The sequence below is a fragment of the Erinaceus europaeus genome, chromosome 17, assembly GCF_950295315.1.
Source record: "Erinaceus europaeus chromosome 17, mEriEur2.1, whole genome shotgun sequence".
NCBI classification, from domain to species: domain Eukaryota; kingdom Metazoa; phylum Chordata; class Mammalia; order Eulipotyphla; family Erinaceidae; genus Erinaceus; species Erinaceus europaeus.
The window spans coordinates 53,628,789-53,653,874 of record NC_080178.1 but is presented as its reverse complement, the minus strand read 5'-3'; the positions used below and the strand labels follow the sequence as shown (position 1 = coordinate 53,653,874).

Below are 25,086 nucleotides of genomic sequence, written 5' to 3'. Positions count from 1 at the left end.
AGGGTATCACATAACTCTGGTGGTGGGTGCAATCTGCAACTATACCCTTGTAATCTTATCATCTTGTCAGCCACTATCATATCACTGATAATGGTGAAAAAAGTTCATCCCAGCTGTAAACTCATTTTTTTATTTAAGAAAATAACATTTAAAAAAAAAGTCAACCTAAACTGGAGTTGGTGTATTGCACCAAAGTAAAAGATTCTGGGGTAGATGTGTGGTAGAGTCCTGGAAAATGATGACAGAGGACCTAGTGGGGGTTCTATTGTTATGTGTAAAACTGAGAAATGTTATGCATGTAGAAGCTATTGTATTTACTGTGGAATGTAAAACATTAATTCCCAATAAGTAAATTTAAAAACATAAAAATTAAAATTAAAAGAAAATATGAAAGAGGGGAAAAAAACCGTCAACAGAGAGAGTCAGAGTGACAGCCTGTGGAACAGATCTGGCAGCAACATTCTAGCAAAGGGGTGGGGGCTGGGGGCCAGGCGCCCAGGTGATGACCTCTGAGCCTTTGTTGCTTGCTTGCCTGGCCACACCCCTTCTCCAGGTTGCCCAGATTTTCTCTCTGAATCCTGAGAGTGCAGGAGGGCAGGAACCCAGCTCCGCTGTAACACTGCCCTTCTGGGACTCTTGCCCTAAATACTGAGCCCAGGGGGTGTGGAGGGGAGGCTAGGAAGAGCCTTTGCCCTTATATTAAAAAAAAAAAAATCAAATCGCTCATTCAGTTATAGCGTAATTTAGTGTCACAGTCGGAAGTCAGACAACCCCTGTGCCTGCCTTGGTGGGCAAGCCCCACCACCCACCTCCTTTGGGAGGGTGGACATCATGCGCCCTGTGGACAAGACAGGCCTCGGCCCTTCTGCCACCATGGGCGCCACTGCAGAAGAGTTGACCATCTGGCGACAGCACATGAATAAGAACAAGCTGCACACCCTAGCTCGGCTGAGCCGGGATGGTAAGGACACCACCCACCCCTCTGTGTCCCTCTCCGTGGGCAGGCTGGCTGGGCTGGGGGGCGGGTAGGAGGAATCCACACTCTGACAGCCTGGGGTGCCCCAAACTCTTATATGATCTGTATACTGGCACCAAGTCTGTGTCCAATAAATGCCTCTCAACACAGCCACCTCCAGGCTTCCTGGCCAGGACTAGACAGCCGGTGGCGTCCCTGATTCCTGGGGTTGTGTTGTGTTAAGAAACTGGGGTGAGGAGGGCCCAGGTTCAAGGCCCCAGTTCCCACCTTCAGAGGGTGGAGATTTTTAGGAGCAGTGGAGTAGTGCTGCAGGTAACTCTTCAGTTTCTCTTGCACTTTCTCTCTCCCCCTCTGTTGGAAAGTAAGTCGGGGGAAACCATAAAAAGAGCTGCTTAATGTCTGGGAGAGGACCAGAGCAGCATCTCCTAGAAGACTTTCTAGGCTTATTTGAAGGAGGGTGCTGATCTCTTGGCAAAACAGATGCCTCAAGAATGGCACCACCATTACCATTAAGTCACTGGGCTCTTGCCCAGACTCTCACTAAATGATGTGAGATGAACCAGGAAGAGGCATCTCTTCTTTCCCTTCCTTGGCATCTATTCGACTTCCATATTTTTATAAGAACTTTATTCTGCTGTCAGGAACAGGAGTGCTATGGTGTTTTGGTTCACTGTCAGTCGTCTTCCTCTGTGGGACGTTTAATTACTTTCTCAGCTTTCACATGTCCATTAAATTATAGTTAAAACATTTCTTACTAGACATCAGCTGATTTTTCTCCCACAAACAAATTCTGAAATTAAACATCACAGGTAATGATTTTATGGGTCGTCTTTTTAAAAAATATATTTATTTACTTATTTCCTTTTGTTGCTCTTGTTCTTTTATTGTTATTGTTGTTGCTATTAATGTCATAGTTATTGAATAGGGCAGAGAGAAATGGAGAGAAGAGAAAGATAGATACCTGCAGCAGACCTGGTTCACCCTTTCAACCCACTGCACTACCGCCTGACTCGCGATGTTATGTGTCTTAAGAAATCTATGCCTGGGCAAATTTCTCAGTTTTTTTTATTGATTTCTTTCTAATTTTTGGTAGTATTCTTTTCATCAAGCCATTTGGAGAGCCCATCCTGTGGCTTGGTGTGGCTAGAGGTCAGGTTGCCTGGGAGATGAGTATGTCACAAAGGCCACCGTGACTGCCAGTCACCAGGTCATAAAGGTGGACATTGCCCAGCACCACCAAGTGTATGGCTGTGTGCTGGGTACTGGGGAACTGATCAAAGTCAAACATTTTGAATTTATAACCTAGTGTTGGGAGATACACAAAACCCAGTAAGCACAGATATAAATGCACATGTATAGTGAGTGTGAGGAGTAATTTGTATGGTTACAAGGAATGCTTTTTTTTAATTTCCTTATTGGGGGATTAATATATTCATTTAACAGTAAATACAGTAGTTTGTAGATGAATAACATTTCTCAAGTTTTCCACATAACAATACAACCCCTCTGCCATCATATTCCAGGACCTGAACTACAAGAAAGACATTTACAGAGGGCGAGGGTGGGGTATGTTTCAAGGCTGACTAAAGAAGGGGGAGATGTGAAGTGAGAATCAGGATCAGTGGAGCAGGAGGGGAAGATTTGTTTTTTTTTTTTGGTAGAGGGAACAAGGAGAACAAACACACTTAACTGAGGGTGGGTGGACAGTTTGTGGAAGGAGGTGAAAGACAACACTATGGCTGCTGTCTGACTGGGCATGGAAGTATGTGATTTTTTTTCCCCACCAAGGTTATAGTTAGGGTATAATGTTGGTAATACAAAGTCAGAACTTCCTTTTATTTTTTAATAGGACATCAGAATTTAGAGAGTAGGGAGAGAGAAAGACACCTGCAGTCCTGCTTCAGTGCTTGTGAAACATTCCCACTGCAGGTGGAGAGCCAGGACTCAAACTCAGGTCCTTGCACAAAAAACTATGTGCACTTAACCCAGCCAAAGTGTTTGCTTAATGAGAGGAAAAAGTCATGTTATTCGGGGCACTGTGAGTCACATCACATAGGTTGGCGTTGAGGATAATCCTAATGAGGGGGTAGAAGAGAAGTGAACCCCCAAGATCTGTGCTGGGAAACACTGGCTCAGGTGGCAGTGTGGAGAATTAAGTGGATGTCGGGATTGCCTTTATGAGTGATCTAAGTGACAGCTCAGGTGATGGCACAGTGGATAAGATGTTGGACTCTGTTTCATGTATTTGTTATTTGTTTGCATAGAGAGTACAAAAGTTCACAAGAACAAAGTTTCATTTAAGGAGTTGGAGGCTGGGCTTGAACCTGGATAGCACACATGGCAAAGTACTTCAGTGTCCAAGGAAGCATTTTGCTGGCCCGGGTTTTTGAATTTTCAAGCTTGAGGTCTTGAGAATAATTCCATGGCATCCTATACGCCAAAATGGTTCTCTGGTTTTGTCTCTTTGTCTCTACTAATTCTTTTTCTCATAGGGTTCCCCGCTCCCTACCCCCCACCCCTGTGTTTTAAACTTTAATCAGGAAAATGAAAAGGCCACGCAACAGAGAAGCATGTGGGCTACTCAGGCAACAATGGATGACCTAAAGTGGAACAATTGTTTCCTTTCAGAGTTATCTAAGAGAGAAAGGATGGCAACTTGGCCTGAATTGGTAGAATGAAATGTAGAGAGTGGACAGACTTAAAGGACAGACGTGAAAATCTATTGGTTATGGTGATATAGTAAATGACAGGATATAGCAGAAAGGAACTTTCCAAGCAGCTTTTGAGTTTGGATCTATGCAAGTGAATCAAGTGATGATGCTATTTGTCGAGAGCAAAAGCCTACATCAAAGACAAGATTTAAAGGAAGCTCAATTCTGGCTTTGAGTGAGTTAGGTGTGGTTTTTCCCAGAGCACTGATTTTTGTATGCTTATGGCTGTGCTGGGAATTGACTGTTGGACCTCAGAGCTTCAGGCTTGAGTCTTTTTGTATAACCATTGTGCTATTTATTTCTCCAGTCCAAGCATATCGATTGTGGGATATTCACGTGGGAAGTCACATGCACAGGATCAAAAAGGTGATTTTGTGTGAGTGTGTTGGTGGTAGAGAGTTGGGGGGAGGGAACCTTGGCTTCTGAATTTGCCTTTGGCAGAGATCTGCATAGTGATGGTTGGCAAGGCCCTGGGCATGATGTAAGCAGAGGGGATGGAGGGAAATAAGAGAATGTGGAGCTAGATCTCAACAAGCTCCAACACCGATGCCAAAAGTGAGCAAGTGAACCTGCTGAGGGAACTGAGAAGAAATGGCAGAGAGACACAGGGAATCCCAAGAGAGAATGGTGCCACAAAGCCAGCCTTTGATGCCACAAGCCCTCATCACCAGGGCACAGTGGGTACATGCCAGGTGAGCTTGTCGGCAAGGTAACAGTGTTAATGACTCCTGCAAAAGCCTCACTGGTTGAAGGACAGACAAGTATTTTAAAATATAAAAGTCATATTCCAATTCTCTGACACACTGGCATATTGGGGCATCAGAAAAACTAGTTCGAAACCAAGTCTGTAAGGTTTCCAAGTTTATTCCAACTGAACTGCAGAGGACTGAAACTGTTCTAGAGGGCACCAGGGGGTATCCCATAGGCTTATGTGCACATAGTGCAAACTGCAAGGAGCTGCACAATGATCCTGTTTCAACCCCTTGGTTCTCCACAAGCAGGGGGGTCAATTCACAAGTGGTGAAGCAGGTCTGCAGGTGCCTTTCTCTTCCCTGCACTATTTTCTCCTCTCAATTTCTCTCTGTCCTATCCAAAAAAAGAAAAAAAGGTGTCCAGGAGCAATGGGTTCATAGTGCAGGCACTAAGCTCCCATAGCCCTGGAGGAAAAAAAAGAAAAACTTCTTGGAGTGAATACTGTGCATGTGTTCTCTCTCTTCAGTGAGAAGTAGGAAATATCAGGTCAAAGGAATTTAATGCTGCTCTTATTAGGACATCTATTAGATTCTTAAAAGCAAAACCACACAGTGGACTTGTATAGTATCCAGATGAAGAAACACGACTCTTACATTTCCAATTTAGCTCTCACAAGCCTTTCTACTAGCATTTGGTTGCAAGAAATATTGTTTCTCTGGGTCCCAACTAGGTCATTTCCTTTTTGAATAGATGTGTTTCCTGAAATCTGAGCTGCCTGCCACAAATCTACTTAAAAGACAGTAGGTTTGACCCACTAACTTGGAAAGGGCTCCGCTCTATCCAGATAGTGAGATTCTATTTTATTCCTGTGTATATTTGATTGTGATGAAATTTTAACTTGGGGGGTACAAGTTGGACTAGGTTGGAGAATCTTCTTTTATGCTTAGCTTCCAGGAGGAGAATTCTTTTGCTTATGAAAATATGATAGGATAGAGGAAATACCTGAACAGATTCAGAGCTTGTTTGGAGGTTAAATCAGGATAACACAGCTACTCATATACCCTCACCCAAAGACCGGTCACCTCTACTTAGGGAAGGCCATCCTCCTCGACTGAGCGCATGGCTATGGGAGGGTCACACATGGAGTGATGATGGAGGAAGGGGACACCCGCCTAGGCAGGCAGATCAGCCAAATCAACCTGGCATTCAATGGGGTGACAGATGTCACAGCCAGATTGCCCTCATATCCCCTGATCAGTTTTAATACATTAATTAGCCATGATTTAGATCATGGTTTAGAGAATAGGGCAAAATCTTAGTCTTTGACTGACTTACCTTTAGTACTTGGTTTACCATAACATATGTTTGGGGGTAGGTTTTCACCACCCGGTTTGTCTCCAATGTCCATAAGAGCAATTACTAGTTCTCCTTCAACAACCTGTACTTCAGTCCTAGGACATCAGAAAGAACTGTGTATAACCTGCACATACTGGAAGTGAAAGACTATAATATCTCTATCTCGGGTTGTGGTTTGGGGGTGGGGGGAATATTCCAGTGAATTGAGCAGTTTGCTTTATTCCAGAAAGATTTCCTTCAAGCACATATCATGATGTACTATTTCTTACATATTTACAGAGCTTAGCGGGGGTAAAGTTAAACAATCAGGGAAACTGACTTTCAGGAAGGACCTTAAATCTGTCTGTTCCTAGCTGAGAATGACTTGCTATTTGAAGGAGTCTTTTGCATTTGCATTTGGATAGTGACAGGGGTACTTACATAAATCAAATTGTGTTTTTGTTTTCTTTGAATTTCAGAAGTCTCTATGATATGGAGCCATGTTTCTGACTTTATTCTACGACAGCTGAGGCTGCAAAAGGTAGGACTTCAGAAGGTGACTTGGCAGTAGAGCACCGACCCTGCACACATGCCTGAGGTCTTGAGTGTGAAGCCTGGCACTGACTGTGCTGGAGTGGTGCTCTGCTATCATGCTCTCTCATCTCTCTGTCTTTGTCTGTCTGTCTGTCTGTCTCTCTCTCTCTCTCTCTCTCTCTCTCTCTCTATATATATATATATATATATATATAGGCAACTATGGCATCCCTATAGTTTCTCTTAATAGTATGGCCTTCGAGCTAGAAATGGACCTAATCTATGATCCTGTAATTTCTCTCCTGGGGATATATCCTAAGGAACACAACACACCCATCCAAAAAGATCTGTATACACATATGTTCTTGGCAGCACAAGTTGTAATAGCCAAAATCTGGAAGCAACCCAGGTGTCCAACAACAGATGAGTGGCTGAGTAAGTTGTGGTATATATATATTAAAGTACTACTTAACTATAAAAGTGGTGACTTCATCATTTACAGCCAATCTTGGATGGACCTTGAAAAATTCATGTTAAGTGAAATAAGTCATAAACAGAAGGATGAATATGGGTTGATATCACTCTCAGGCAGAAGTTGAAAATCAAGATCAGAAAGGAAAACACAAGTAGAACCTGAACTGGAATGGGTGTATTGCACCAAAGTAAAAAACTCTAGGGTGGGTGGGTGGGGAGAATACAGGTCAAAGAAAGATGACAAAGGACTTAAGGGGGGTTGTATTATTACATGGAAACTGGGAAATTTTATGCATGTACAAACTATTGAATTTACTATTGAATTTAAAACATTAATTCCCCAATAAGGAAATTTTTTAAGAAAGAAAAAATATAGCCTTCGAATTGGTTATATTTTATGCAAACATCATCTGAAAACTTTTAGTCTAAAATTCTCTCAGGATTCGTCTTTATCATCCCTTCAGAGAAGTCAGCATGTGGTTCTTTTCTTCCCACCTTCTGTTTGCTTCGTTTCTAGGGGGTCTACATACCTGCTTTTGGGACATTTACTTTTATGAGGCAAAAACTAGATGCTGGGAACAGGTTTAGCTCTATCCAGATACCGATCTTTATCATGTCAGAGAAGCTATTGCAGCTGCATGGACTACGACAAACTAAGATCCACACACCTGGTAAGTAGCTCTACTGGCTAAAGCTTTCCCATTAAAAGAGAGACAGTTATTTCTGAGTATCTGCCATCTGCTCACTGTCTTTCCCCCACACAACTGTCCTTTTCTCTTCCAGGGGATATCCCTGTTGTACCACTGAATTTTATCATGGTTGCCATAGCGGGGCATTATATCAGGGACACAGTCGAAGGATGCATTAAAGAAACTCTGCAGCTCTTATCACGATCAATTTGCACAAGAAAGAAAGTTGAATTTACTTTCCAAGGAATCGGTATCCTTACAATTGAAAATGACAAAGTAAAAATGAAATTTTTTCAGGACTTCTTGTCTGCAGTGGATACAAGTGGCAATCTGGAAAAAGGTATTGCAAAGGTAATGTTGACCTTCTAATTGTTTCTCTTTCTTACAGTTCTGAATTGTCTATAGAGGTGTCACCATTCAGTTGTTGACCTGTCTTAGATGACAAGTGCCCCATGGGCAAAGACAGGCTTGATTCTAAGTGTCTTACTCAGATAAAATGGTCAGAAGGATAAAACATCTGAAGGTCTGAGCCAAGGCCAGGGGGAAAATATGGTTTAAAAGTATCTTACTCGGAGTTGGGAAGTAGTGCTGCGGGTTGAGCACAGTAGGCCCAAAGTGCAAAGACTGGCATAAGGATAGTGGTTTGAGTCTGCAGGTGTCTATCATTCTCTCCCCCTCTCTGTCTTCCCCTCTTCTCTCCATTTCTCTCTGTCCTACCCAACAACAAAGACTTCAATAAGGACAATAACTACAACAACAAAACAACAAGGGCAACAAACAGAGAATAAATAAATAAATATAAAAATAGATAAAAGTATCTCACCCACATAATTTCTTTTTTATTATTTTTATTGGGAAATTAATGTTTTATATTCAACAATAAATACAATAATTTGTACATGCATAACATTTCTCAGTTTTCCACATAACAATACAATCCCCACTAGGTTCTCAGTCATCCTTTTGAGACCTGTACTTAACCACCACTGCACCAGGGAATGTTTTACGTTCTGGCAGTACACCAACTCCAGTTCGGTTTCTACTTGTGTTTTCTGATCTTGTTTTTAAGCTTCTGCCTGAAAGTGGAATCATCCATATTCATTCTTCTGTTTCTGACTTCTTCCAGTTAACATGATTTCTTCAAGCCCCATCCAATATGGGTTTACAACGGTGAAATCACCATTTTTAATAGCTGAGTGGTATTCCATTGTGTATATAGACCACAACTTGCTCAGGCACTCAACTGTTGTTGGACACCTGGGTTGCTTCCAGTTTTTGGCTATTACAAATTGTGCTGCAGGGAGTTCGGCTGTAGTGCAGCGGGCTAAGCGCAGGTGGCGCAAAGCACAAGGACCGACATAAGGATCCTAGTTCGAACCCCGGCTCCCCACCTGTAGGGGAGTCACTTCACAGGCGGTGAAGCAGGTCTGCAGGTGTCTACCTTTCTCTCCTCCTCTCTGTCTTCCCCTCCCTCTCTCCATTTCTCTCTGTCCTATCCAACAACAACAACAGTAATAATAAGTACAACAATAAAACAACAAGGGCAACAAAAGGGAATAAATAAATAAAATAAATATTTTAAAAAAGATTAAAAAAAATTGTGCTGCCAAGAACATAGGTATACACAAATCTTTTTGGATGTGCATGTTGGGTTCCTTAGGATATATCCCCAGGAGTGGAATTGCAGGATCATAGGGTAGGTCCATTTCTAATCTTCTGAGAGTACTCCAGACTGTTCTCCACAGAGGTTGGACTAATTTACATTCCCACCAGCAGTGCAGGAGGGTTCCTTTGACCCCACAACCTCTGTAGCATTTGTTGCTGCTACCTTTTCTGAAGTATGACATTTTCATAGGAGTGAAGTGGGATCTAATGGTTGTCTTTATTTGCAGTTCTCTGCCAGTCTAAGACTTGGAGCATTTTTTCATGTGTTTCTCATCCTTATGGATCTCTTCTGTGGTCAATATTCTGTCCATGTCCTCTCCCCATTTTTGGATGGCATCATTTGTTTTCTTGTGGTTGAGGCTGGTAAGCTCTTTATATATTTTGGTTATCAGCCTCTTGTTTGATGCAGGGCATGTGATGATCTTCTCCCATTCTGTGAGGGGTCTCTTGGTTTGGGTATTGCTTTCTTTTGCTGTGCAGAATCTTTTTTCTAGAAAGCTGGACTAGAAAGCTGGATCTGGGAGAAGAGTCGGAAGATCATTATTAAATGGGGGGGGGGGTAAGCTTGAGGCTTTAGTCACTGAGCATCCAACAAGCCAGCCTACCAGTAGCATTGCTTCCAGGGAGCCTGTGAGGCGTCTGGGTCCCGGACTATAGACCAGCTATAAATCTCCTCTCTCCTTTTTCTCCAGACACCTCAAAGTGTAAATTCAACTTTAGCAAACATCAAAAATTTGAAGAGAAGTTCAAACTGTGTTCTTTCATTCCCCAGGTGAGTGTCTTACCCCTGGCCTCCCAAACTCTCTGCCAACCACATACCACTCTGACAGCCCTGTATTGAATCTGGTGACAGAACTAGAAAAGTCACATTCAAACTGAAACCAAAACCCAAAGGCATCCCCTCCCCCCCGGAGTATGAGTACCTTTTGAGACCTCAGTTTAGAAGAGGCAGGTCACAGTCAGACTCAGGCTAAAAAAGAAAAGAGTCTTCAGTCTGTGATTTCTGCATAACAAAGTCCAAGCACTCACTCATGGCAGAGAAGTAGGTTGAGAAGTAGGCTGGCTGGGGTGCTGCTCAGAACTGAGAATTCTCCTAGTGTCTTATTCAGATCCAGTGAGCAGGCAAACATTTTGGTCCATTCCTAGAATCGAATTCAAATTACAACAAAATAATGAAACTACGGAAACATCTAAACGGAGAAAGTCCGTGTTAAAAATGAAGCCGGACAAAGACGATGTGCAAGGTAGGCCAAAGATGTTAGCTGTCATCTCTTTAATGCTAAGCAGCAGGGCACTGTTGCTGAGCAACTCCTATGCTCAAAGTCAGTACCATTAGAGTTATAATAAATGTGTCCTTCTAAGAAACAGATCTTCTAGAATTTTCTTTTTTTTAAATTTTATAATTATTTATTTTCCCTTTTGTTGCCTGTTTTTTATTGTTATTGCAGTTGTTATTGTCATTGATGATGTTGTTTTTGGATAGGACAGAGAAATGAAGAGAGGAGGGGAAGGCAAGAGAGGGGGAGAGAAAGGCAGACACCTGCACACCTGCTTCACTGCTTGTGAAGTGACTCCTCTGCAGGTGGGGAGCCAGGGGCTCGAACCGGGAAACTTACACCGGTCCTTGTGTTTTGTGCCACCTGTATTTAACCAGCTGCGCTATCGCCTGGCTCCCAAGAAATATGCTTTTCTAAGAAACAGCTCTTCTAGAATTTTCTATCTCACCTTAACTCTAATCCCTGAGATTCTCAACTAAGACTCTTGCTGGCTCTCTACTACTTAAAAGAGTCAAAGTTCAGATGGCTACCGGGAGAGGGGAGTGGCCTAGGTAGGTAACAGAAATGCATCAAGTGAGCTGCATGTAACATGTTCCATATATATATATTCTGAGTACGAGTTTATAACTGTCTTGTATGGCTTAATAGAAAATAGTACGATTCTCATGTCTGTAGCTGATGTGACTTTGGTTGAAACATATGTAGAAATACAAAGGTTTTCTTTATTTTTTTCTAAGTTACTAGAGATAGCTAGAAGTTGCCAGACAATGTTTTGAGGACTGTTCCTTTCATAAAGAGATTTTGCTTGTTATCTTCAGTTGTTATTTAAGAAATGTTTCCCTTTCATTTTCTTCCCTTCTCTCTCTCTCTCTGCATATGTCTCTGTGTCTCTCTGCCAGGGATTGAACCTGTGATTTAAGAGCATCAGACACAAGAAAGTCTTTTGCATAACCACTATGCTATCTCCCTGGCCCATTATGCATTGTATTAAGCACTTAGCACAGTTGGTGTAGAGTAAGAATGTGTTATCTGTTCCTATTGTATTTTTCTCTCTTCTTTGTATCTATATGACCATTAAAGCCTCAAAGGAAAAGACTGAAAGGAAACTTAACTCTTTCTCTTATTCTACAGTCAACTTTCTACCTAGACCTCCAGGTCAAAAACCCACTCCAGCAACTGGAAATATTGCACCCGTAATATTGCCTACCACAGTGGAACCTAATAAGACTGTCTTTACAAAAACAAGAACCAAAAGGTAACATGATGGTCTTTTGTGAGGGGCTAGGTGGGGATCACACTTTACTAACTGTAGTCTGAGTCTTATCTTGATTCAGGGATATTAGATGTTTCCATGCATGCCTTCACATGGTGTCCCTGCATTTGTGCTCCATGGTGAGGACTGTAGGGTTGTCCAGGGCTCACAGTCTATCAGGGGGAAGCTAGGTGTGCATGGTCATTAGCAGTGCCAAATACACTGGAGACCTCACTTACCTTGTTTAGTAACTTTGCTTTAGAATGTTGATTCCACAGGCAGAGGGTGTGTGTGTGTGTGTGTGTGTGTGTGTCTGTGTGTGTGTGTACACTGTACCTCCCATGCCTGAGAAAGTGCAGTCAGTAATGCTCAAAAGTCAGGTGTAAACAAGCATGCTGGGATTGAAATCCAGGCTTATCAAACACATAGGTCGCTCACCTCTACAATGCAGAGCTCTGAAGAGAACCACTGAGCTATCTTCCATTGGCTATATTTGCCTCTAATTTCACTCTAGATGTGACATTATGTTGTTTTTTAATATTTATTTATTCCCTTTTGCTGCCCTTGTTGTTTTATTGTTGTCATTGTTGGATAGGACATAGAGAAATGGAGAGAGAAGGGGAAGACAGAGAGAGGGGAGAGAAAGATAGACACCTGCAGTTCTGCTTCTCTGCTTGTGAAGCAAATCCCCTACAAGTGGGGAGCCAGGAACTCAAACCGGGATCCTTATGCCAGTCCTTGTGCTTTGTGTCATGTGCGCTTAACCTGCTGTGCTACAACCTGACTCCCTGTTGTTGTTTTCTTACAGTGTGCCACATCCATCCAGTCCATCAAAGAACACCAAAACAGAACCTAAGACCTCTGAGACTACAACCTGTAGGGATCATGAGAAAGCAGGACAGGTACCAGTCTCCTCAGACAAACAAATGATGGGGTGGGTGCACTGAACACAAACAGGGCTGGGAGAACAAGGGTTCTGAGTGAACATAGACCCTGCAAATCAAGTGGAATTGTGGCCACTCCTGCAACCCGAGGACTCAGGCTATCAAACCCATCATGCCGATCATATGTCCTTTTATCAAACACACTCCTGGAGAAATCCAGTCTTGGGGAGCACAGGAAAAAGTGTGAAGATAAGAAAGCAAAAGGTAGGAATAGACCCTTGGTGTCATTGTAGGAACTTTGTTACGTGTGTATGCAACGCAGGAAGGTCAACAGTGCACTGTATTCTTATGTCAAGAACAAAGAAGAAGACCAGGACGACCAAATTCTACATCAATATCAGATAATGAAAGACAAGGACACTGCATTCAAAGACCAGGTAGTGGAATGCTTGGATTGAGAGGTGGTGCAGTGGGGGCAGCAAACAAGACAAGGTCACTGCAGATGTCCTGCGCATGTCTGCCTGGCAGTGTGCCTAATCAGGCATTTCATTTGAGAATGAAGTTTGGATCATGGCCAGGTTTTCAGGAACAGACTAAAGTCTTGTTTGGTGCACTACATTTTGGAGCTGAAGCTACTTTCTGATCTTCTCACAGCTTATATAAATGCATTGGGGAGGGGTTTGGAGGATGAATGGAGGGTTTACTCTGTTGCATGAGTGCAGGGAAGAACATAGACAGCCACCCATTTTCAGGTGCCATTCTGCTTGACTTGCTTGAGCCACCAGGCCTTGGGTTTGAAAAAGAAACTTCTTGACTGGGAAACATTTTCTCAGGGAGCAAAACAAACATAGAAAAGCCCAATCAGTTTGGACTCATTTGAAACACAGTCTTTGTAGAGAGAAAGGTTAGTAGCCTTCACAAACAGAATGACATTTCCAGTGTGTGTTTACTTTCTTTTTCCTTGCAAAGTTGAGACTAAAATCAGAAAAAGAAGAATGCATGAAGAATGCTGCTTATAACCTTGGTGTCGCAGATGCTATAAAATCACAGAGGAATCCGAAATGCCACTTTTCTGTAAGAGTTGTTTCTGCCTCTCTCTTGCATATAACCCTCTCTGGGAATGTTTGAACCCACCCTCTGGAGGGCATATTAAAGGGATTCCTGTGGGCTTTACAAGAGTGATACTTCCTTTCTGGGTGGGAGCTCATTCCATAGAATCTTGGGCCCCTCCCCACACCCTCAGAACTGAGGTCTCCACCTCAGTAAGACCCTCAGGTGAGCTGTAGGTGCAGAAGTTTCAAAAAACCTCATTTCAGATGGTAGTGAACATGCTTCACCACCATTTTCATGTTTTTAGTATCTTTGGCTTCTATTTTTATCTGCCTAAATCATCCTCTTTTCAAACCATTATCTAGTTAACCTGACAACTCTTGGACTTGATAGATAGTCCAGAGTATTGCCTTTGTTCACCATGCAGGGCTTTGGGCCAGGGGTAGAGCTTAGTAGACGATTGCACACCGGTGGCCCTGGGGTTTGATTGCTGACACATACACACACACACACACACACACACACACACACACACACACACACACACACACACCATAGAGAAGAAAAAAAGACCTGTGACCTCTGGTCAGTTCTGCTCAGAGTCACCTTGGAGCAGGTGAGTTCAAAATGTAGCTGCTTCATTGGCACATCCAAAAATGACTTTTTTCTTTTAGATAGATGGAGAAAGCAACTACAGCACTGAGGCTTCCTCCAGTGTGGTGGGCGTAGGGCTGAAACCCAGGTCTCACCAATGACAAAGCAGTCACTGTATAAGCCAACTATTTTGCTAGCCCATCAGTTGTTTTCTTGCTCATCTCAAAGAAATGAACTGCTTCTCTTTCATCCTAGAATCCATACTATTTTGATAACCGACCAGCAAGTGCTGCTATTGTCACTGAAAAGAAAAACGAGTTTACTAAGAACCTTCTCAAACAAATAGATGCCAGTAGTAAACTGGCCAAGAAAAAGAATGAAAACCAGAAAGTCTTGGAGCAACTAGAACGGCTGCAACTCAAACAAGAGTAAGTTTTGGTGGACTTGCAGGGGGACTCCAGTAGGGAAGGGTAGGGCAGCACAACTAGTGCTTCAGCACATCTCAGCCAGCCAACCAGGATCCCCACACAGCCCGTCATCGCCACCATGCTTAGTGTCAGGACAGTCTTGGAGGCCAGGTACAGTTGTCAGTTGGGACCATGGCCTTTGGCTTTGTGGTCAGTGGTGTTAGTAGAGGAAGAAGGGGCCAGTCTGATGGAGGGACCCTTCCAAGTGTAGGTTTATCATCAGTCTGTTGGGAGCCCAGCACCCAGGGTCAGGAGTGTGGGGGCCCAGACTAGAAGCAGGGGCCAGGCCATCATGGAAAGTCTTCCACATACTCATACTTGCCATTCTCCTGTAGCTCAGCCTGGGATGAACATTTCTCTCAATTCCCAGTCCTGAGGAAAGAGAGTGTTTGGTTGCACTTGGCCTGAGGCTGAGCATTTGAGTCAGGGAGGAGGTCAGGAGAGCAGTGAGGGAAACTGCTGTGGGGAAGACTCCCCCAAATGGAGGTAATTCCTGCCTCCATAAAGCTAGTCTCTCTCTCTCTCTCTCTCTCTCTCTCTCTCTCTCTCCCTTGCTCCCTCCTTTCCTCCCTCCCTCCATTCCTTTCTTATTTGCCACTATGGTTATTTGGGGCCTGTTGCCCTGATGCTTCACTATTTCTGACAGTCATTTCTCCCATCTAAGTACTAATCAGGTCCAACCCTGCTTAGATTCTGAGATCAGATGAGATCGGGCGTGTTCAGGGTGGTATGGCCATAGACCTGACAGTCCTTTCTTTGATAGACTGTGAGAGCTAGAGAGAAGACAGAGAGAGAGACAGAAATAAAGAGAGAGAGAGAGAAAGAGAGAGAACTGGAGAGACACCTGCAGCACTGTTCCACTGCTTGTGAAGCGTCTCCCTTGCAGGTGAGGACCTTGAGCTCAGGTCTTTGCACATGGCAGCATGTGTGCTCTCCTAGATGAGACACCACCAGGCTCCAAGTCCTGTCTCTATCAGGTGCAATGGAAGCTTCCAGAAGGAAGTACCAGCTTTTATTTTCTTGGAACTTATTCCCACTATTACTTGTTAGGTGTGTTTTGATGATGTTGGTCTCCATTAGAATAAACTGTGGCCTCACCTCCTCCTCTTCCAATTATCAGGATTGATGAACAAAAAGCTGAATTGAAGAAACATCAATTTGAGGAGAGAGAAATGTATAAGAAAGCACTGGAATACCAGGTAAGTGGACGGGTTGCTATTTTGAGAACTGTACACTGCTTCCTAGCACTCTGAACGTAGGTGTGTGGAGGGTAGAATACTGGGCCCCCACCCACCTACCAGGTTTCCTCATGAGAGTTTGGGTGCCCTGGCTCCTTCCTATAAACAGTGGGTCTGTCAGTGTACCCCAGTGCTGCAGCCTTCACACTGGCTCTCTCTGTTCCAGCTGAAACACAGGCCTTCCAGACTGCCCATTTATGAGCCCATGGGCACCTTCACCAACTTTGGGCAGAATGAAAAGACCCTGGAGGCCGAGAAGCGGCAGAGAAATATTGAATATATGAAGCAGCAGGTGGAAGCCGCTGCAGGCCACAGAAGACAGCGTATCATCAGCCAAATAAAAAATCTGCAGCAAGAAAAAGAAATGCTCCAGAAAAACCAAGAAAAGTACAGGGCCTGGCCCTTCCTTCCCCACCATAACCCTCTCCTCCTTTCTCTCCCTCTCCTCCCCCACCCCTTGATAGCAACCTTAAACATGTATGGACACGTGCAGAGTCATGACTGACCCTAGCTTGCCCCAGCCTGCTTCTCATCTCTGATCCCCAGTCAACTTCTGAGGCTGTTGCATGTCACAAACCACCTTATGGGATGAGTATAAATACAATAGTTTGCACATGCATAGCATTTCTCAGTTTTCCACATAACAATGCAAACCGCACTAGATGCTCTGTCATCATTTTTGGACATGGACACTGCCCCCCCCCCCCACACTGCACCCCAGAGTCTTTTACTTTGGTGCAATACAGCAACTGCCATTCTGGTTCTACTTGTGCTTTCTCTTCTGATACTGTTTTTCAACTTCTGCCTGGGAGTGAGATCTTCCCATATTCATCCTGTGTCTGACTTATTTAATTTAACCTGATTTCTTCACACTCCATCCAAGATGGGCTGAAAATGGTGAAGTCACCATTTTTTTTTTTTTTATCACTGAATAGTATTCCATTGTGTATATAGACCACAACTTGCTCAGCCACTCATCTGTTGGACACCTGGGTTGCTTCCAGGTTCTGGCTATTACAAATTGTGCTGCTTACGAACATATGTGTACACAGATCCTTTTGGATGTGTGTGTTGGGTTCCTTAGGATATATCCCCAGGAGAGGAATTGCAGGATCATAGGGTAGGTTCATGAGATGAGATTTTAGATTAATTAAAGGAAACAAACATCTTTTGACAGAAAGAGGGTTTTCATTGACAGAAAGAGGGTTTCAGCTAAAAGCAAACAGTCTTGGACCCCTCAGCTAGGGTTCCCTGTATCTGCTCATGTTACTGACTCTTTTTCTTTCTTTTTTTTGAAAAAAATTTATTTATTTTGGGTAGAGATTGGGAGAAAAACAGAGAGAAACCTGTTGCACTTCCTAATTGAAGTTTGGGACCTGAGGCTTGAACCCAGGTCCTTGCACACTGCAATGTGTGCCTTCAACTAGTTGCACCACTACCTGGCCTCCAACTTTACCTCTTATTCCAAAGAGTGAGGGCAAAACCAGATTTCCCACTGAATCCAAAGGAGAGAGGACTAGGGGGGAGATGGTGGCAGTGGATGGAGTCAGACTCTTGCCTTCCCTCCAGGCATTTAGCAGAAAGATGTGCAGAAGAGGATCGAAGGAACACCATCAATCAACACCTGAGAAAAGAATGGGATAAAGATGTTGTGCTGAAGCATCAGCGAGATGAAGATGTCAAGGCCTTTGACAAGTAATTGCCTTCTGGGGTTGCAAGTTGCCTCCTCTCCCCATTTCCTCCCCTCTGATCTGTGGGTCTATAGAGCTTCATGCAAATGAGTGGGGATTGCCAAGGGAACTCCATGGAGGACAGAAGTCTGGGTTTAGTGTGGGACAGCTGTGCTGCCTGCTAAATGTCTACCAATAGTGTTTTGGTCTGCCTCTATTCTAGGAAGCTTCGTTTTTCTTTTGTGGAGGGTGCAGGTCATTTCTCTTTGGAAATAACAAGTTTGAAGCAGGGAGAGTGAGTTTCCATCCTTGGCTTATGGAATGTTCTGTTCTAAGAGCAGAGCTGAGGAATCATGGGTAAATGGGCAGTCAGTTAGGAATGGAGTCATGGGTAATAGGTGCTATACAAAGTAAGACACCCAGCAGGCTCAGACCATCCTCCCAGAGGGTGCCTGTCCCCTCTTCTCAGCCCTCTCTCTCTACTCACCATCAGGAGCAGATCCTCTAGCCCAGGTTCATGGAGGTTGACAGTTAGCCTGAGAAAGGCTGATGATCTTTTGTTTTATTTTCATTTGTCAATGGGGAAAGTTAACATGTGCCTGACTGAGAAGGTGGAAAACTTGCCAAAACAGATGGAGACTATCCCTTCAGATGTTATCAAAGCCTCAATATGACAAACTTTTTTTTTTTTCATGAACCTTAGGTCAGGCTTATAGTGGAGCTGGGAATTAAACTGAAACTTAAAAGGAAATGAAAGTCACTTGCAGAACCACTGTGCTATATCGGTAGCCCTAAATATTCTAAATGACCAATTAACGAATTGTTATCATGGCTAACCCATGGATAAGTCCTCCTCCTCCTTCCTCTTCTCCTACTCTTCTTCCTATCTCTACTCCTCCTTCACTCTGGCTAATGATGATACAGAGGACTGAACCTGGGACCTCAGAGCCTCAAACATGCAAGTCTTTTGCACAACTGCCTTGCTAGCTTTCCCACTGGGATACAATCTGTTCTAGAGAAGATGTTTTGATTTTAGTGGAAGGTGTTTCCTCCCCCACTCCCATGTAGGGCCCATCATTTGTGGCAGTGAGTGAGAGGAGAAGGGCAGGCTGGGGGCAAGGGGAACAGGTACTGGGGGGGGTCACTGTCCTTGTCTCCTTTTCACAGTTTTGAGGAAGGCCTCTCACCATCACATGTGCCTTTTCCACTTCAGGGCGCCAGACAAACTATTTATTTTGGATCAGTGCAATGACTACAAACGCTGTAAACAGTGTCAGAGAGACCCGTCCAACAAGGGCAAGACCCACTTCTGGCCCTACAACAAACACTTGCCAGGGTCTCTCATGCTCATGTGAAGCCAGAGTCCTGTCCTCGCCTCCCAGTTGTCTTGGGACTCCAGCAGGATGCCACCTGGGAGCTTGCAGAGAAGATTGTGTCTGTCCTCCCTCCTTTTGTGAATCCGTGTGTGCCTGATCACCCACAGCCTCACCCCAGTCCACCTGCACCCCAGAACATAATGTGACAGCTGTGAGGAGGAGTTATGTAGCCTCACCCTAGGGTGGAGTGCTGTCCTCCACCCCCACCACGGACACCAGTCCAGCCTCAACCTCACAGCACCTGCTGCCAGGGTGTCAGGGGAGAAGGCACCTTGCCTCACCTGAGCTGTGGTGCTCTGTCCTCAAACCCACCTCCCACCCACAGCCCCTTCCCTCACCGTCCACTTCATCCCTCCCCTGGCCATCCCTTCATACCCCAGTTGACCCTTACCCCAGCCTGCAGTCTATCTCCCTTTTCCCCATCCACTACCCTCCCCTCATCCACTACCCACCCTGCAGTCCACCCCCTTGCCCCCATCCACCACCCTCCCCTCATCCACCACCCACCCTGCAGTCCACCCCATTCCCCCATCCACCACCCTCCCCTCATCCACCACCCACCCTGCAGTCCACCCCATTCCCCCATCCACCACCCTCCCCTCATCCACCACCCACCCTGCAGTCCACCTCCCTTGCCCCAGTCCATGTCCACGTCCACTCAGAGCCTACTACCTACCTCCATCAGTCAGTCCACCCTTACCCCACATCACCCTGGCTGTGGTGTGCTGTCCTCACCCTCACTCTACCCCCTGCCTCAGTCTACCAATCGCCCTCCAAATCCACACCTCTCCCTTATTGCACCCCTTCCCTCCAAGTTCACCAACACACACCAGTCCATCCAGCTCACCTCTACTGGACTCCCCACTATCAAAGCACCCAACCATTACTCCACCCTCCCTCCACCCTCATTTTCTGTCCCTTCTCAGCCCTAAAGGTACCCACTGCCAGATGGCTGGGGAAAGCCACCCAGCCTCCATTTGGCTTTGGTGTATTGCCCCCCCCCCTAACCAGTGCAACCAAAGTTCACCTTTTTGGACCCCCCTCTCTAAGTCCAGCCTCCTCCCTTCACCTTCCCTGTCCCTCCTCATCCACTGTACCTGCTGCCAGGGATGAGACATCCAGCCTCACCCTGACTGATGTTTCAGCCTCCTCCTCCCACCAGTCCTCTCCCCTGCCTCATTAGACCCCCTTCCCCTCCCATTAGTCCACCCTCCCTCCAACCCCCACTTGTGCATCCCTCCTCTAACCACACCCCTCCAACTCTCCTTCCATTAGCCCACCCTCTGCCCACCCCACCCCCCAGTCCACCCACAACCCCACAGCACCTGCTACCAGGACAGCTGAGGACAAGGCACCCAGCCTAACACTGGCTGTGCTGTGCTGATTTTGACCCTGGCCCCCACCACTGCACCCCCCCCCCCACTCAAAACCCCTCCAACCTCCTGCCCTCTTTCCACCACCTCATCTCCCTTCTACCTCCAGGCCCACAATACCTGCTGCCAGAGCAGCTGGGAGGCACCCAGCTTCCCTGGCAGCCAGGGCCATGGGGTTGAAGGTGGACAGGAGATGGGGTGGTGGTGAAAGGAGGGTAGTTGGTGTGAAAGGGTGTTGAGTGTGTAGGAGGGGTGGAGTGGTGGGGGGTGGGCCTTGAGGACCAGGACTGAACATCACAGCCAGTTAGGCTGGGTGCCTTCTCCTCAGCTGTCCTGGTAGCAAGGCCTCGGGGTTAGGGGTGGACTGGGGGGTGGGGGGGTAGAGGGAGGATTCACCCCACTCAACAACCCCTTACTCCAACCCCCTACTCCCACCACTGAACCTGCCCCTACTCCTTTCATCACCCCCAACCCAACCACAAACCTTACACCCTCCCAGTGCACCCTCAGGGCAGCTGGGGAGAAGGCACCAGTCAGACTGGATGTGGTGAACTCTCCTCACTCCCTTCACCCACCAGTCCTCCCCTCTCCTGGCCTCAGATCCCCTCGGACTAGTCCAGCACCACAGCCCACCCCCAGTCCACTATCAACCTCACAGTCAGGATACCAGGACAGCTGGTGAGAGTGCTCCCAGCCTAACTCTGGATTATGCATCTGTCCTCACCCTGCACCCCACACCAGGCTACTCTCATCCCTCCCACTCAACTCCCCTATCTCCCAGTCTAAACCCCTTGCCCAACCCTCCCCATTGCTCTATTCCAGCCCATCCCCATCCCACCCCTCCCCCACTCAAATCCCACACCTCCCCACTCTACTCCTCCCTGAACCCACCCCCTCCCCATTACCCCTCCCTCCCCACTTCAACCCTTTCCCATTCCATTCCCTCCCCCACCTTACCCCTCCCCCAACCCACTCCTTCCCACTTCACCCCCAGCCCCATTCCACTCATTCTCCCCCACTCTACCCCTCCCCAACCCACTCCCTTTCCAATTCCACCTTTCTCCCCCCACTCCAACCCTCCCCATTCCACCTCACTCCACCAACCCCCTTTCCCCCACTCCACACCCTCCCCTTCCCTTAGTCCACTCCAACCCCTCTGGCCCCTTAGTGCAGCCTCCTATCCTCCAAGCTCACCCTAGACCCTTTGTCACTGAATTCCAGGGCAGGTGGGGAGGGGGACCCCAGCCTTACCCCGAGCTGTGCAGTGCTGTCTTCATTCTCATGCCCTTGGCACCCAGTCCATGCTCCCCACAGCATCTGCTGCCAAAGAAGCTGGGGAAGAGGCACCCAGCCTCACCTTACCTGGGTGCATCCCTGCTTGTGCCTGTACCCTCCTTGTGTATCACCCACAATCTTTTCTAAAAAAGCGCAACCTCCTCTTGGAATTGATGTTAAAATAATAAAGTGTTTCTATGTGCCCGCTTGCTCTTAATATTTTTTTTTCTTTTTTTTTTTGTTCATCAAGACTTAACCACACTGGGCTAACTTATTGAGAAAGAGAAGCAGCACTGACTTTCCCTCAATTCTGTGGGTGCCAGGTTTGAACCAGGATCATGCACATGACAAAGCAGCACACTATTCTAGTGAGCTATTTTTCCAGTCCACAGTTTTTTATCTAATGCGGTGCCTTGTTAGAGGAGGAATCCAGGGGACTCATGTCTGCTCATTGTGACTGAGCTACCTTCCCAGACAATCTGTAAGTCTGTATTTTTAGAGAAAAGACAAGATCAAAGTACTGTCCCACCATCCATGGAGCCCCATTCAAGGCTTCAGCACTCCAGGCAATTCTTTCAGAGGGAGAGCAGGAAAGACCCCAGCAGGACAGCTTCCTTCAGTGTGGTGGGCGTTGGGCTCTAGCAGGGTTGAGTGTAGGGCCAAGCAGGGTTCTGTTCAGGGAAGCTTTTCTGCCAGCCCTCCACTGGCCTTTATCCAGGGTGCTCCCATGTAGTGGAAGGTCTCCAACTCCTCCATCAAGGCTTTATCACAGCCCCCTCCTGGGTCCCTGTGTGTAACAACCTTCTGTAGCTAAAGGCAAGAAACCTAAGGTCCTGTGCTTGTGTAATTGCATCGCTCAGAGGCCTCCTGGCCTCAAATGTTTCACTGTGTCCAGAGTGGGAGAGAGACTAATGTTACCCTAGCACCGTTCCCCTCACCATGAAGCTCCCCACCCCTTTTACCTTTCATGGTGCTCTCATGTGGTGCAGGGGCTCGAACCCAGGGCCTTAGTATGAAGAGCTATTTTTTGCCTCTCTCCTCCAGAACAGTTACTTGTGAATCTGATCATGCCTCCCTAAGCCTGGACTTTTCTGAAGGAATGAATGTTCTGGAACAACCCCCAACCCCCATGAATCTTTAGCCCGAATCCAGGAGTCATGGGACAGAGCTATGCTTTGGGGACACTACACTGAGTGTCAGCACACTGGGAGATATGGAGAGACTAAGACCTGGGCCAAAGGGGCCTGTTGTGGCTGACAGATGGCAGTGTGGCTCTAGGCAGAGCAGGCAGCAGGGGTTTCCTGAGTGTCTGCTTCCTGTGTCATGCAGTGACATCACTGGCACACTCGATGTCAAGGACTCAACTCAGGATCTCATGTTTGTGACTTGTGTATTTTAGTCACTGCTCCACCACTCTGCTCTCTCACTGCTCAGCTGCATGCCCTGAACCACTCTCCTCCTGTTCAAGTGGCTCCCCACGTGGCACACTTCTCTCCCCACCAGCAGCCATGGGTACTGTCGGGGCTGAGCTCCAGGTGGGGCTTTTAGATTTCTCACAAGCTTAGGTTCAGGGCTGGCAACAGAAAGTCTGGAGAAATCCTTAAGCCAGATGTGGAGGGAGGTTCTAAAAAGATGGGCATTTAGGGCCTGTGGGACAAGATATCTCTGGGCTTCTGCTCTTGCACAGAGAGTTTAGGGATAGACAATGACAAGGACAGCCATTAGTGGTCATCTGTATTGTGGGTGTCCCTCCCTTGCCCCTGCTCCCAGCCCTGCAGAAATGGCATCAGACCGTCTGCACATTCATGAGTTCCCTAGAACAGGTGTAGCTGTCCAGTGAGAAGGATTAGCCCAAAAGAGAAGGATGAATATTGGATGATCTCACTCATGGGCAAATATTAACAGTCAAGGACAGAAAGGGAAAACGCCAAGTAAATTTGAACTGCATTTCATGCATTGCACAAAAACAGCAAAGGATTCTGAGGAAGGAGGCAGCAAAAGCGCTGTGGGGTGCTTGGTGTTTGGAGGGATGTTTTCTGGTGCACAATGGAACAGAAGGACCTAAGTTAGGATTGAGAATGTTCTGCAGATGAGACATTGTCAGCAACTGTCCTATAAACCACTATCCAGCCAACAAAACAGTAAAAAATTGGTTTAATCAACAATAAAGATGTAAGATATACATGTATATGTATATTAATAGAAATAACATTGTAAGAATGTCCTTAGCATTCCTAGAATCGTCAAAGTTAACTTTATTGCTCCACATTTGTTTTTTCCACCAGGGATATTTCTAGGTCTCAGTGCCTGTATGATTCCACTATTCCCTGTGGCCATTATTTTTTAAATGAGACAGAGATAGAGGGAGACCTAAGTGAGAGACAGAATTAGAGGGAGAGACAGAAGGGGAGCCACATGCAGCACTGCTCCACTGCTCATGAAGCTCTCCCTTCAGATAGGGATCCATGGCTTGAACCTGGGTAACATATGTTCTCTGTGAAGTGAGCCACCACCTGACCCCTCTGATTTATGTTTATGGCCTGGGCTCTCACGTCCCATTTCTGGTTCCATACAGTCTTCTGTGTGTACATGTGTGCACTCACACATATGTGCATGTATAAGACACACATGTACACACATGTGCAGCCATGTCCTCACATACCTGTGTTTGCACAAACATATGTGGGAGCCCTGGGTGAGAGCATGTCTGACAGGAAGCAAGGAGGGGACAGTCCAGGCAGCACACTCCCAGCTTCCTTTGCACCATTCTCCCCTCCAAAGCCAAAGTCTGAGCCTTTGCTTGGTGGGGGTGGGGAGAGGCTGGCACTGAATAAACTCTCAGATACACTGAGCATCACCCCCTACAACAGGGAGACTCTCCAGCAGATGAGCACAGGTCTCCCTGCCCCGAGGGTGTGCCTAGCATGTGCCAGAGCAGATCAGGCCCCCTTGCAATCCCCCCTCAGCATCAAAATAAATATTTAGTGAAATACAGCCATTCTTATGAATGCCCAGATTTGTCCAGAAAGAATCCATGAAGCACGTCCAGTACAGAGTCTTCTAAGAGTGGAAGCAGCCTAAATGCCCATCAAGAAATGACAGGCTGTTGTCTGGGAGGTGGCACAGTGGATAAATCATTGGATTATCAACCATGAGGTTCTGATTATAATCCCTGGCAGCACATGTCAGAGTGGTGTCTGTTTCTTTCTCTCTCTGCCTATCTTTCTCATGAATAAATAAACAAATTCTTTAAAAAAAAATGACAGGCTGAGGACGTTCTGGGATATGTATTCCATGGAATACTACTCTTTGACCAAAAACCATGACATTGACATTGTGACCTCTGGGACAACATGGATGCAGTAGAGGTGACCATGCTTAGTGAAATAAGTAGACATCTGGGTTACTTCTTATTTGGGCTCTTAGAAATCATGCTGCTGGGAGACGCGCTATAATGCAGAGGGCTAAGCGCAGGTGGAACAGAGCTCAAGGACCTGCTTAAGGATCCTGGTTTGATCCCCTGTCTCCCCACCTGCAGGGGAGTCGCTTCACA

At 46.1% G+C, this 25,086-nt stretch overlaps 1 protein-coding gene across 1 annotated transcript; it reads left to right on the top strand.

The window, feature by feature from the left end:
* Window positions 1-276: 276 nt before the first annotated feature.
* On the top strand, window positions 277-18,890 carry LOC132533796 (coiled-coil domain-containing protein 81-like). The gene is made up of 14 exons (XM_060175808.1): window positions 277-961; window positions 6,195-6,256; window positions 7,241-7,394; window positions 7,507-7,778; window positions 9,770-9,849; window positions 10,224-10,321; window positions 11,486-11,547; window positions 12,784-12,927; window positions 13,460-13,564; window positions 14,390-14,562; window positions 15,722-15,800; window positions 16,006-16,226; window positions 17,409-17,534; window positions 18,723-18,890. Exons 1-14 carry the CDS (start codon window positions 832-834, stop codon window positions 18,862-18,864), a joined length of 1,848 nt encoding a protein of 615 aa, XP_060031791.1. The 5' UTR covers window positions 277-831; the 3' UTR covers window positions 18,865-18,890.
* The last annotated feature ends 6,196 nt before the right edge of the window (window positions 18,891-25,086 follow it).